At 39.6% G+C, this 14,647-nt stretch overlaps 1 protein-coding gene across 2 annotated transcripts in view; it reads left to right on the top strand.

The window, feature by feature from the left end:
- The window catches only part of sec24b (SEC24 homolog B, COPII coat complex component), a 46,056-nt gene extending 33,764 nt beyond the window's left edge, over positions 1-12,292 (top strand). The window contains exon 23 of one of the 2 annotated variants that reach the window (XM_055159359.1): positions 8,407-12,292. In XM_055159359.1, coding sequence (XP_055015334.1) covers positions 8,407-8,484 — 78 coding nt within the window. In that variant the 3' untranslated portion in view covers positions 8,485-12,292. The remainder of the gene's footprint in view (positions 1-8,406) is intronic. The other variant, XM_055159358.1, reaches the window with a different exon arrangement.
- Positions 12,293-14,647: the final 2,355 nt, after the last annotated feature.

Below are 14,647 nucleotides of genomic sequence, written 5' to 3'. Positions count from 1 at the left end.
GGTTCAGCAGTTTGGATGTTTCGTGTGGACTTTCATTGGCAGAATAACATCTGTATCTGATGTGTTTCATGCTAAATCTGTGTCCTCGTATCCTCGTGTTCCTCCCTCGCTCCTTTCCCTCTCCAGGGGATCGCATCTGAATCCCTCGCACGCGCTCATAATTTGACCATTCAGATCAGCGCGTGCACGTATCTACGTGTATATGCATAAATACACAGGGCCAGTCCACACACACATCATAGACAGTCGTCGTGATCACGTGGTGCTGCGTGGAGCGTCCTCCTCCCTCTGTCCCGCGTGTCTCAGTCAAACCCACTGATTATCGGCTCATGTTTAGGGGAATCTCATTCACCAGTCACTTTACATGCTCCTTTTATGGTGAGGTGGACGTGTGAAGAGGGCGTGACGTGACGTGGGTTTACGTGCGCAAATTCTAGTTGCAGGTGGGATTTATAAAGCAAAGATTGTGTGGTTTGGTGCGTGCGGTGGGTTTTCTGAATGTGGAGTTTGCGTGGCGCATGCCTTGTCGTAGCTACTAGGCGTACGCACTGACTTACGACAACTCCTGCGCAGTTTTTTATAAATGAGGCCCCTGGACATTGTACAGACTCAGACCGGCCCATTTAAGCTCATTTGGAATTACAAAATAAACATATTTTATGCTTTTGCCTCATGCATGGACTGAAGCTGCATTGATGTGTTTTTCTTTTTGAAAGGCAGCCTCACTTTTTCATTTCTTACACAAACTCTTACCACTCTGACCAGCGATGATCTTTACTGCTTTTTATAAAGAAATACAAATCATATTATGCAGAATTGAGTTAAGCCTTTTGGCCCGGCCTTCCACAATATTTTCTGTTTCTCTTATTGCCCCATGGAAAATAGAATTGGCCACGCCTGCACTAGTGTGATGTGCACTTATCCATACTCGAGGCCGACAGCATCCGGCACTAGTTTGTTGTGATGATGTTTACGACGATGTGCCATAAAAGGAGCAGCTTTTCCAACTGAAATCAGCGGTCTCATTTTAGATCAATATTGGGGTTTAAAATGCTCAAATTATAACATAATGATCCACTAGTCTGCTCTAAAGACACAGGACGGGCTGTAGAGCTTATCTTTGTATATATCTTTGGTGATTAGAGATCTATCTTTAAGGTCCTATATTATGCAAAATTGACTCTTAATAGCGTTAAAACAAGTTATAATGTTTTTACCTCCTCAAAAACAGACCTGGAGTTTTTTATCATTCACACAGTTGAGTAACTCTTTATTATTAGTCTGTCTACATCTCCAAAGCTCAGAATGCTCTGTTGCACTTTGTGATGTCATGAACAGTGTTGGGGAGTAACAGATTACATGTACCAGAGTTACGTAATCAGAGTACAAATTATGAGTAACTGTATTCAGTTAATTCAGTTACAGTTACTGTTTCAGTGAGTGGTAATTAGATTACAGTTACTTTGTTGAAATAAATGGATTACACAGAGGGATTTTCCTGTTTTCACATTTTGGGCTATATCTTTTTTTTTTTTTGTGGTAATTCCACTCATTGCCGGACACTAAACCAGGTCTAAAACCAGGTTTAAAACCAGGTCTAAACACAGGTCTAATCCAGGTCCAAACCAGGTCTAAAACCAGGTCCAAACCAGGTCTAAACTAGGTCTAAACCAGGACTAAACCAGGTCTAAACCAGGGCTAAAACCAGGTCTAAACCTGGTCTAAACCAGGATTAAACCAGGACTAAAACCAGGGCTAAAACCAGGGCTAAAACCAGGTCTAACCTAAGTCTAAACTAGAACTAAACCAGGTCTAAAACCAGGTCCAAACCAGAACTAAAACCAGGTCTAAACCATGTCTCAAACAGGATTTAACTAAATCATGCTGTGTGGACGTGTCTCCTCGTCTTCTATCAATTATATTTTTAATTTGGTTCAGTAAAGTTTGGGCTTTTTATTTTCTTTTATCAGACAAAACAAATTATGTGAAGATTTCCTGGTCTTTGCTTCTCTACAGCAAACCAAGTAATCCAAAGTATTCAGATTACATTACTCACTTTAAGTAATTTAATGGATTATGTTACAAACTACATTTTGGGGTATGTAATCTGTAATCTGTAGGGGAGTACATTTGAAAAGTAATAGTAGTAGTTTTGTAGCTTTTGTTCAGTAGAGATTGGCAATTCCAGATGTGAAAGGTGAATGGAGTTTAACAGCACATTGTATTACCACACGACTCTCAGTGTTTTCTGTTTGAGAGAAGAACTCAGCCTAAATCTGCAGGGTTTGTGTTTAAATGTGTGAATAAAACAAAACACACAATGAGAAGCATGACATAGATCAGCACCTTGGAATATGGCTCCTTTAATCTATAATAAACTGAGTCAACCAAAAATCGTATCTCCCTGGCCCCTGCTTCCTGTCCAGAGACCCGGCTTCCTTGATTTTGTATGTGTCTCTGTCATTGAATTCAAACACATTAAACATTTTGCCAGGTTTGCTGCGTCACATAAAATGCCAGACTTCTCCTGTGCAGTTTTTACAGCCATAAACCATCACCGGACTCATTTGGCAGTCAAATTATGTTCTTTCCTTGGCTCCATGAGCATAGCATTCACAAGAGATAAGGACATCAATAGTTTACTTTCTGATTGTTAAGTCCTGTTGCTGACAGCCAGTGTTGGGGAGTAACAGATTACATGTACCAGAGTTACGTAATCAGAGTACAAATTATGAGTAACTGTATTCAGTTACAGTTACTGTTTAAGTGAGTGGTAATTAGATTACAGTTACTTTGTTGACATAAATGGATTACACGGCGGTATTTTCTGGTTTTCACATTTTGGGCTATATCCCTTTTTTTCTTTTTTTTTTTTTTTTTTTTTTTGGTAATTCCACTCATTGCTGGACACTAAACCAGGTCTAAAATCATGTCTCAACAAGGTCTAAACCCAGGTCCAAACCAGGTCTAAAACCAGGTCTAAACCCAGATCTAAATCCAGGTCTAAAACAGGTCTAAACCCAGGTCCAAACCAGGTCTAAACCAGGTCTAAAACCAGGTCTAAACTAGATCTAAACTAGGACTAAATCAGGACTAAACTAGGTCTAAAACCAGGTCTAAACCAGGTCTAAAACCAGGTCTAAACTAGATCTAAACTAGGACTAAACCAGGACTAAACTAGGTCTAAACCCAGGTCCAAAACCAGGTCCAAACTAGGTCTAAAACAGGTCTAAAACCAGGTCTAAAACCAGGTCTAAAACCAGGTCTAAAACAGGTCTAAACTAGGACTAAACCAGGATTTAACAGGACTAATCCTGCTGTGTGGACGTGTCTCCTCGTCTTCTATCAATAGTTCAGTAAAGTCTGGGCTTTTTATTTTCTTCTAACTGATAAAACATCTTATGTGAAGATTTCCGAGTCTTTGCTTCTCTACAGCAAATCAAGTAATCCAAAGTATTCAGATTACATTACTCACTTTAAGTAACTTGATGGATTACGTTACAAACTACATTCTGGGGTATGTAATCTGTAATCTGTAGGGGAATACATTTTAAAAGTCACCTTCCCAACACTGCTGACAGCAGAGGGCGCTCCAATGCCTAAATCCTTCATTGGAAACTGAAATGTAGTTTAAAAATTTGTAGTTTATTAAATATTTATGAATATTTTCCAAATGGGGAGATTATTTTTAATTTAAAAAAGTGATATATGAATCCTAAGGTGGTAAAAAACATGTTTAAAAGACACAAAAATGAATGAATGTGTTCTTTCAAAGTGACTTTTTTTTTCTTTTTTGTTTTACCCTGTTATTATTATAATGGTGTTCATCATTAGCCGACTGTTGTATTTATAATGATTCATGCATGTTGGAGTAATCTTTAACTGCGTCTGCCCCTCCCCCTGACCCCACCCATGTCTCTGTCCTCACTCGGGGTCATACACAAATATAAAAAAAAGAAAACTGTTCTGTAGCCCTCTTTTCAAAATACAAATATGGTCGATGAAAATCCAGTGCTTGCTGTGATGAAATGTCAGTTGTGTGCAGTTTTCCTGTTGTGAAGTCATTTTAGATCAGTATTGTGATTTTCAATGAACGAAATGTCAAACGGACGTCTACATCATCGTTAAGCAGAAATGAAGCATAATCTGTCTTTAATAATGGGCACTTGGGATTCGTTTGTTTTTAAGACTGATGCAAGTGTCTCTTGTCGTGTCAAACACTTGGTTTTGTTTGCAAACTATAGTATCGTATAGTATTGTATAGTGTTGTATTGTATCGTATAGTATCATAATATCGCATAGTATCGTAGAGTATTGTATTGTATAGTACCATATAGTATCGTATTGTATTTTATAGTATTATATAGTATCATATAGTATCGTATAGTATTGTTTTGTATTGTATTGTGTTGTATTGTGTAGTATATAGTATTGTATAGTATTGTATAGTAGGCTAGGCAAGGCAAGTTTATTTGTATAACAGTTCATATACAAAGTAATTCAAAGTGCTTTACAGAATAAGAAATACATTAAAATCATTACATTAAAAATAAAAACAAAAACATAAATAATCATCACAAAATTAAAGATTAAAATTAAAAAAGAGAGAGACATTAATTACATAAATTAGACAGAAGAGTGCGGAATGAAAACCTTTAGTATCATATAGTATCGTATAGTATAATATAGTATCGAATAGTATTGTATAGTATCGTAAAGTATCTCATAGTATTATACAGTATCATATAGTATCTTATAGTGTCGTATAGTATCTTATTGTACCATATAGTATCGTATCGTCTAGTATTGTATTGTATAGTACTGTATAGTATCGTATAGTTTTGTATAGTATCATATTGTATAGTATCGTATAGTACCATATAGTATCGTATAGTGTTGTATATTATTGTATAGTTTCATATAGTATCGTATAAGTATTGTATAGTGTTGTATAGTATCTTATAGTATCATATAGTATCGTATAGTATTGTATTGTGTTGTATCGTATAGTATAGTATTGTATCATATAGTATCGTATAGTATTTCATAGTATTGTATAGTATCATATAATATCGTATAGTATTGTATATAGTATCATATAGTATTGTATAGTATCATATAATATTGTATAATATCGTATAATATCATATAGTATCGTATAGTATTGTATTGTATAGTATCGTATAGTATCATATAATATTGTATAGTATTGTATAGTATCTTATCGTATAGTATCGGTTTGAATGTGAAACACCCAAAGACTCAAAGAGAGCCGTCACTTTATCCTGAACCTGGAGCACGTCACCTGCATAAATCCATGACAATAAAAAGTTTAAACCGTACCATAAAACAGTCTCTAAGGAGATAGATTATAGATTATAGATTATAGATTATAGATTATAGATTATAGTGAAAGGAACAACATTTCCATGGAGACAAACCAGGGGAGGCCAAATAAGAGTCCAGTTTGTTGAAGCGCACGCCCACAGAATAAGGACACGTTTAGTATTTCAGAGTTACACACTGTGGCTTTAATAAATGGTTTTCAATATTCAATTCTTTAATCAAAACAAACATAATCGATACCATTCTGCTCCAGACCACACGCTTTTACTGACAAAGGCTGTAGACGCCATATTACACCGTGTTCTCATCTATGTTATAATGTTGTTTCTTCTTCACAAATGCACCTGGAGATTTAAGATGAGTTCTGTGGTTTCTCAAACTGAAATTTGGATGATTTTAGCCCTGGAATGTCCAATCTCTACTGAACGGAGGGTAAAAGGAGCTGTTTACTTGGCAACTACCACTACACGGAACAGAGCATTTTGAGCTTTAAAAATGTAGACAGACTAATAATAAAGGATTAGTCAAACGTGTGGATGAAACGAAACACAACTGCAGCTCTGTTTTTGAGGACGGAACAACATTATGACATGGCTTAAAGCTCATAAGAATCTAATTTGTGTAACGTTGGACCTTTAAAAACAGCCAGGCGGATCACTGACCTTTGAAATACAAAATTTGCTTACATTTTTGCCCAGCCCTAGTGCACTCCCTCCTCATGCGTGCTCCCTCCTCGTGCTCCTGCAGCTCTGCTCTGATCCTGCTCTGCTTGTTATTCACAGGAGTCTTGCTTTAGCGATTGCCTTCAGGAGTGCTCATGTCTATGCAGAGGAAATGAAGTTGAACTCAAGCCTAACTATGTCTCTTTACTTTATAGCAGAACCGGTTTAATGTGATCCAGGGTTAGGCCTCAGTGTCCTGACACATGACTGACATTCAAATCCTGGACGTGACACGCTTTTTTGAAAGTGACACTAAACAACCAAACTCCACATACAACCACACAAAAAAATAAAATAAAAATAGAAAAATAAAATCATATAGAGCTGCTACACTGGGCAGTACCTGGAGGACTAAAGGGGAGAGTGAGTGGGGAGGAGGGGTCTTGGGGACTAAAGGGGACAGTGAGGAAGAGGAGGGTGGGGTCTGGAGGACTAAAGGGGAGAGTGAGGAGGAGGATGGGTCTGGAGGCCTAAAGGGGAGAGTGAGGAGGAGCAGGGGTCTAGAGGACTAAAGGGGAGAGTGAGGGGGAGGAGGGGTCTGGAGGACTAAAGGGCAGAATGAGGAGGAGGAGGGGTCTGGAGGCCTAAAGGGAAGAGTGAGGAGGAGCAGGGGTCTAGAGGACTAAAGGGGAGAGTGAGGGGGAGGAGGGGCAGGGTCTAGGGGACTAAAGGGCAAAGTGAGGAGGAGGGAGGGTCTGGAGGACTAAAGGGGAGAGTGAGGAGGAGGCAGGGTCTGGAGGACTAAAGGGCAGAGTGAGTGGGGAGGAGGGGTCTAGAGGACTAAAGAGGAGAGTGAGGAGGAGGGGAGGGGTCTAGAGGACTAAAGGGGAGAGTGACGGGGAGGAGGGGGTGGGTCTGGAAGACTAAAGGGGAGAGTGAGGAGGAGGAGGGGAGGGGTCTGGAGGACTAAAGGGCAGAATGAGGAGGAGGAGGGGTCTGGAGGACTAAAGAGGAGAGTGAGGAGGGGCGGGGTCTAGAGTACTAAAGGGCAGAGTGAGTGAGGAGGAGGAGGGGTCTAGAGGACTAAAGGGGAGAGTGACGAGGAGGAGGAGGAGGGGCGGGGTCTGGAGGACTAATGGGGAGAGTGAGGGGGAGGAGCCAGGTGATTGTAATCAGAAACACATGGCTGTAATTAGGGCAGTCCTGTGTGATGTGACATAGTACTTGAAATTGCTCTGATTTTTACACTTTTTAACTCAAAGCTGCAAATTTACCTAGTTTGCACTAAAATTGCCAAAAGGCAGGTGAGGGGAGAGGGGGGCCAGGTTTGACATCTGTCATCAACTTGAAAAAAGTAAAAAATAAATAAAGGATAGATTTAGACCCTAGTCACTGAAATGCTAGCAACTATGACCCGGGATTTACACCAGGAGCGTCAGCAGCACATAACGCCGGCAGAGCTGCATACACAAGTACTTTTAAAAGCTTCAGTTTACACCAGAGGCAACGGAGCTGCTCCTGTGACTCCAGCCTCTGTGGATTGTCATGTTTAATTATGTTTTAAATCACAAAAGAAAAGCTGACAACAAGAGAGATGATGTTTTGCGGCGATAACAAGCCGTATCTGCGGTCCTCGCATTAATTCATTACTAATTACTCTCCATTTCACTTTAGTTGTCTGCACCACGGGCCTTTTCCTTCAGAAGTTGTTCTTGTAAAGTCGCTGTGATGTCGTAAAGTGTTGTACATTTATCCTCTGTGGCTGTAAACTTTCCATAGTCCATGTCCAGTCATTCTCCGAGCTCCTGATGCGACGCACAGTGTTTACGCCGCTGTAGTGGTTTTACAGAACTTATTTTGAAAGGGAATCAGAAGTTTATTTTGACACCGCGTGCTTATTTCCTGTCTTTCCCCTGATAAAAAGCCTGGAGACACTTAGTTGAAAAGTAGAATTTCAACCTAATTTGAGCTGCGAGTATTGTCATGTCGGCCGTTGGACGCGTGTATGACACTGCTGGTGTCCAACAAGTAAAAATGGAAAGCCAAACCTGCTGGTGTGCTGCTCGTGTGCTGCTCGTGTGCTGTGCTGCTGCGTTTATGTGCTGTTACGCTGTGGTGTAAATTGGGGGTTAGTCTGCAAACAGTGTTACTTAAAGGGGGTTTTATGTGAAATTGAGTTTTTGGAGTTTTCTATCATGTTATAACCTTGTTCCCTCATCAAAAACATGAATGAAGAGGTTTTAGATGTCGTTCATGCATGTTTGAGTAATCTAGTGATCTCCCTTGGGCACTACTTGAACCCTCTTTATTTTTACAGGACGAGCCCACGCCTCTTGTACAAGCCTCCGCCCACAATCCTTGCACTGCAGTCTAACCATATCTCTTTAAACTGTTGCAGGGACGACACTTTGGCCAAATCCACCTTTTTCCAACACCTGGTGGAGGACAGCTCCGAGTCGGGCCCGTCCTACTATGACTTCCTCCAGCAGATCCTTCAGCAGGCCTCCAAGTGACGCGCCCCTCCAAGCTGACCAGAGCCGACCCAGCCGACCCGAGCCGACCCGAGCCGACCCGAGCTGACCCGAGCTGACCCGGGCTCTCACGGACCATCCATCTGGAGGTAGCGGGCTGCAGTTCCGTCTGTGGTTTAAAGGAGTCACTGAACTTCAGCCACTTCAAACTCCTGAGCCTCCTCATGTCATGTTTTATAGGGATGGGCAGATATGGATTTTTTTTTTTTTTTTTTTTTTTTTTTGAGCCAATAAACTATCCAGTATTTGTCCTGCTGCTGTGACCGATAACCAATATTTACCTATACCGATATTTAGCTTTTAGTCTGTTCACAAAGGGCACACAGAGGCACAGTGCAAAAAATGATCGGTATAGATGATCGTTATCGAATATATTGGTCAATATTGATAACAACGGATTACTGGAAACAATATATCGCCTATTCCTCATGTTTTATTTAGTCTTTCTACTGGTTTTATGAGCTTAGAAACACTGGATTGGTCATTCAGACTTGACCGTGATACGAGATGGAGAAGACTTCCGTAGCCCATCCATCGTCCGCCTCGGTCCAGCTCTTTACAACGTCCAGTCTCGACCTTTGTGTTCCTGTCATTAAAGGGGCTCTATATGATTTTTTTTGTTACCGATGGTCAGGTCTACACCGTTTTCTACGGTCCAGTCATTCCTCACTTTCCTCATGCATTCCTAACACTGTCATTTATTTAAACGTGCAGTACCTGATTTTTATTGTCTTTAAAAATGTGAAAAACAGTGCTCCAAAGTTATTCCTCATCATTCCCAGCCACACATTTTGAGGGAAAATCAGGTACAGGTACTTTAAACGTCACAGAAATGTTAAGAACTACTTAGCCTCCTGACAGTCCGACTTAAAAGTTCAATGGCTTCTTCATTGGATGCAAACCGAGTACAACAGTCTGGTTTTGTTGGTAAGATTAGCGTTTACAATGGTTTTACTTTTGAGCCGTGACTGAGAATGAGCTGTGAGCCTCGCCCTGATGTTGAACCGTGACTGACTGAGAAACGCCTGTATAACTAATCTATAACATCCACTGTATCTTTTAGGTTTTTTTAGGACTGCACTGATCCAGTACAATAATACGACTCAGAATGGTTGAACTTTAATTTATATAAAGTTGTGCGGTAGTTACATGAAGGATAAAAAACAGATCCATAATGCGTTTAGGTCAGTTTTGTTGTGTTTTATTTTTAAATAAACTAAATACTTGCCCTGACAGGTATTAGTTGATTTCAGGTATCAGCAGGTACTTAAGGTTATTGATACTTTGCAGCTGATGTCGTCAACATTCCCTGGAGTGGCTCTACTCTGTCTGAAGCTCTGTTCAGTTAGACTTTCATATTGGCTAGGGACGAACGAGCTATCATTTTGGACCGAAAATCACGATCTTGGGAGTAGGGATGGGCATGATTAGTCGATTAATTGATCATCGATCATTAAGAATTTCATGGATTATTTTCATTTTAATCAACAAGCCGAATGTAGGTTGCTGTGCGTAGCGTAGTGTGACCAAACAGGGGTCTGTACATGTAGCTCTGTGACTCAGAAGGAGCGAGACACGTTTTCCGTTGCGTTCGGGACAAGTGTGAGTCCATGTGCACAGTGTACAAATCAGCGCATATGTTTCAGTGTCCAGTGGGAAAAAGTTTCACCAGGTGAGAGTCGCGTAATGTCGATGTCCTGGTTTTGACAAATGTAAATAAAGTCACACTAACCTGTATTCCACTGAGTCGTGTCGCATCAGCGACACAAGAGCTATTTTTTTTCTTCGCTTAGTTTATGCAAATTAGCCATGTGGTTTTAAGTTTCATTTCTGTGAGACTTGCATTAAACACATTCTAATGTCAAACGGGCTGATGAGGCTCTAGAGTGGTTGTGGTTTATATGTCGTAAAGTTGAATTTATTTATGCAGATTAGTGCAGATAGTAATAATAATGATGATACATTTTAATATAAAAAACGTTAATGATTAATCGATAATTGATCGTTAATTCTCTCGACGATTGATTAAGAAAATTGAATCAAATGCCCATCCCTACTTGGGAGTGTCAAAAGCCATGTTTTTTTTTCAGTGCTCCTAAACCCCAATTTAAGGTCAAAGTATGTTCTGCTTTGACTCAACGCACACTCCCGCCGTCGCCTCGTCGCCGTTGTTTTAGATTTATGGATCTGCGTCGACGTGTACGCGCCACGAAGTAATTCACCGCCACAACGCCAGGAGCCTAGGATTTAAACCTGGCTTTGTGTAAAGTTTCACATGAAACATCTCCAACACGATAGAAGCACAGAACAGACTCACCATCAGCAGAACACCCTCTGTCTGAGTCGTGTTCTTACGTCCGACCGAAACTGAACTGGATCAGCAGCACAAGGAGCGAGCTGTTTTTTTTTTCAGAGCGTACAGTTTATGCAAATGAGCCATGTGGTTTTAAGTTTAGTTTCTGTAAAACTTAAAACAAATGTGCAAAGCTGAATTAAACACATTATTACTCAATGTATATTGAAAGACGTGAAAGTGGAGGACAGGAACAGTGTGTAGAGCGGAGGTAGAGACAACCAATTACAGCCCTTATTGTTTGCGTAAACTGGGACTTTACGTTTCAGCGTCAAATCGTCGGTTCAGGACTCTAGTGTGATTTAAGTTTCTGTGATGTTTGCAAATGTTCTTGTGCACTGAAACTTGATTAAAAAAAAAATTACGGATGGATTCGAAATTCGCAATATCTACCAGAAAAATCACAATTCAGTTTTTTTTTTTAAATCATTCAGCCCTAATATGAGCTTTGTCTAACACAATCTGATCAGAAAGAGCTGGAACTACAACAGGTCATCTGATTTTAGCCAACAGTTTTTAAGTTTCTCTCACCTCAAGTTTCACTTTTGTTGAAAATCAAACTCCCAAACAGGCCCACGAACGCTCAGACTGATCACAGGCTCCTGAAAACCTGCTGTTTGAAATCAGTTTGTTTTTTTTCTTCAAGTTTTCACACCATCCAAAACTGTATCTGTCTGCGCTTGTTAATGTGTGAATTGTGTCACCAGGGTAATTGCTGACCGTACTTCCATAGACATACACGCAGAACACCCCCACTGTGATGTCACTACAGAGTATCAATAGTATCGGAATCGTAGAAAAAGCTGGATTGGTGCGTCCCTTGTTTTTTCTCATGATTCTCACTTTAACAAAATGCTTTTTAAATTGTATATGTAGCTTTATTCATTCAGTTCCATTTGTTCACACGTTTTTCTTTCACAAATATCTGCTCTTACAATACTGTGTGGAAGGATTAGAGGTATTGTAAGTATTAAGAATGAAAAGTCAGGTACAGCCCCTTTAATGACTAAACCAGTTGGACTTGTTTTTAAAGCCACACATCTGCATGGAATCCATTGCACTGTGGCTGCTGGCGACTCAGAACTGCAGAAGATTTTTTTAGAACCGCGCGCCTCCTGGACACTGGGCGCTCGTCGGGACTTCCTCCAGGTGAACCCCACTGTGGTGGACTCTCTCCCCCTTTTCCAGGCTCAGACATGCCACTGTCCACTTTGTATCTACTGAAGAATATTTTATGTGATAATTTATGAAACCTTATTAAAGAAAAGCAGAAATGACCACATGTGGGCTCTTTTTTAACTCTCTGTAGTTTATTCACATAAGTATTTGTGAATCACTAAAGGAACTGTATCTAAGAATTTTATTTTAAATTTCATGAACATGATCTGTATGTCCTCAGTGATGAGCTTAACCCAGGGGTGGGCAAACTACGGCCCAGGGTCCATATGCGGCCCTTTAATCTTTTTAATCCGGCCCACCGAACATGAAGAATAAAATAATAATAATTTTCAGTGTTTTAATAGTCATTTCAATAAATAGTAAATACTGTGGTACTTGAAAGACAGATTTTTGTTGTAATGCTTTGTAAGGATTTTTCAATTATTAAATTTTTTATTATAATTTTTTTCTATTATGAGGTGGATTACCAAAAAACTCCATCCATCTGCTCCTGGTCCGGCCCTTCCGTCAAATTGTAGAACCCTTTATAGCCCACAAGTGAAAAAGTTTGCCCACCCCGGCTTCACATGTTCAAATCAAATCTAGATTTACTGGTAACATCTGTAGTGCTGATTTATTTTTAATAACAAAAACATTGGACATGATGGATGAGTTGTTGTTTCAGTGCTGAAATCCGGCATGTTTAAACCGAAAATGTCTCTGATCTGAACGGTCACTTCCTAAACCCCAGCACCTGCACCAGTCATGAGTCAGTGCTAGTGCAGCGTCTGCAGCTCAGGGAAGAAACTCTGGAGGTTCTGAGCTTCACATGACATGGGACACGGCCTGTCCTTATACTACTGGTCAAAAGTTTTAGAACACCCTCATTTTTCCAGTTATTTATTGCAGTTCAAGTCGTACAAGTCCAATGAAGAGCTTTAAATGATACAAATTCAAATGTCTCTTATTCAGAAACTAGAGGGACTATTGAAATAAGTAAAGTATCAGAATGTAGGAAAGAGTTACACTCCAACAGGGTCAAGTTAAACCTGTGATATTCTTTCAAGTTGTTGACAAAAAACTTAAAAACTCATGTTGGTAACAGAGGGAATGAAATATGCAGCACTTTTTGGGCAATAAATCCAAACAGTGATAACTCTTGGTTCTCACTTACATATCCTTAACAAACTGGTTTGAATATTTGCTTCATATAGTTTTCTACCATATGGTACAAGATTAGGTTGAAAAACCTCTTACTTTTTGACTCATGAGATTTTTTATTAAGAAAGATCATGGTAACGGAGGGAAAAGTAACGGGAGGAAAATTGTACAAGCAAGTAGAAGGTGCAGGATTTTACATAATTTGTCAACTTTTTTCTTCTGAATACTTTAATATTACTTCAAAATGAAAGGAAACTATTTCTATAAAATATGTCAGTCCTTCCAAGCAAATTTTTATCATTTTAAATACTTTTTTTTGGAAAAATCATGTACCTTCATCAGCAGTTGAAAGATGGAATAACACAAGATATGATGAAATACATCCATTTATTTACATGATTTGCAGGTCTTATAATAGATTAAGTAATTAAATAATTTTTGTTCCATGTTTCATACATGGTCTGTTTAAAACGGATGGAACTTTAGAACCAAAAATGGTCCAGAAAACAGGTCAACACTTTCATAAACTAGAGTACATATGTATCTGTTCAATACATTTTTATATCAGATGCATTAACTTGAATTTTTGACCTTGCTGTTTACTTCTGCTTGACTGGACCCAAAGGTAAAAAACTGAACAGACAGAGGTTAAAAAAAGATAAAAGATACAAAACACAAGTCCAAGCTCTGCCAGAACTACCTCAGGAAAAAAGAACAAGATGATGAGCTTGAAAACCTGGAGTGTCCAGACTTAAACCCCATCGAACTGGACAGAACAGTGAAGCAACCTACAAGTGCCACACATTTATGGAAACTTCTGTGACAGACTTGAGAAGAACTTTCTGAACAATATTTGATTTGTGTTGTAGAAAGAACGAGCCTCGAGTGTGTTCAGCTGTTCTATCTGCCAAAGATGAACGCTCCAGATGTAACAATAACTGAAATATCGAGACATCGTATCGTCAAAAGTCTCACAATAATATTGTGGGCCGTCACAATATATCAAATTACAAGTTCCTTTGTTTAAATGCAGGTTTTATAGGTGAGTTTCAGCTGACGTCATTGTTATTAAAAGCCTGCGTTGCATGCTGGGAAATATTTTGGTTGGAGGCAAGAAACAGGATAGTGGTCAAACACAGTGCGTAACCTCGCGTATTTATCCCTGATAATGGTAAATTCCTGCTGCATTATCGGATGCACAAATAGAAGCACGGAAGAAGGAAAATGTCTTTTTTGTATTCTGAGTGAAAAGAACCACTAACGGTGAATTAAACGACTTTCAAACATTCACAGAGCAAACGTAGAAGATCCTAACAAACCGTGGACTCCAACAAGTTCAACAACACATCGAGACTCTTGGAGGTTTTCATCTTTTCTGCTGTGAATGGCCCAGGAGTTTCCACCAAGTCATTGTGGATATCGCCCAAGTGAATATT

This window comes from Boleophthalmus pectinirostris, unplaced genomic scaffold, assembly GCF_026225935.1.
Source record: "Boleophthalmus pectinirostris isolate CB_2022bp ecotype Guang Dong unplaced genomic scaffold, ASM2622593v1 HiC_scaffold_23, whole genome shotgun sequence".
NCBI lineage: Eukaryota > Metazoa > Chordata > Actinopteri > Gobiiformes > Gobiidae > Boleophthalmus > Boleophthalmus pectinirostris.
This window is presented reverse-complemented; position numbering and strand designations above follow the sequence as displayed.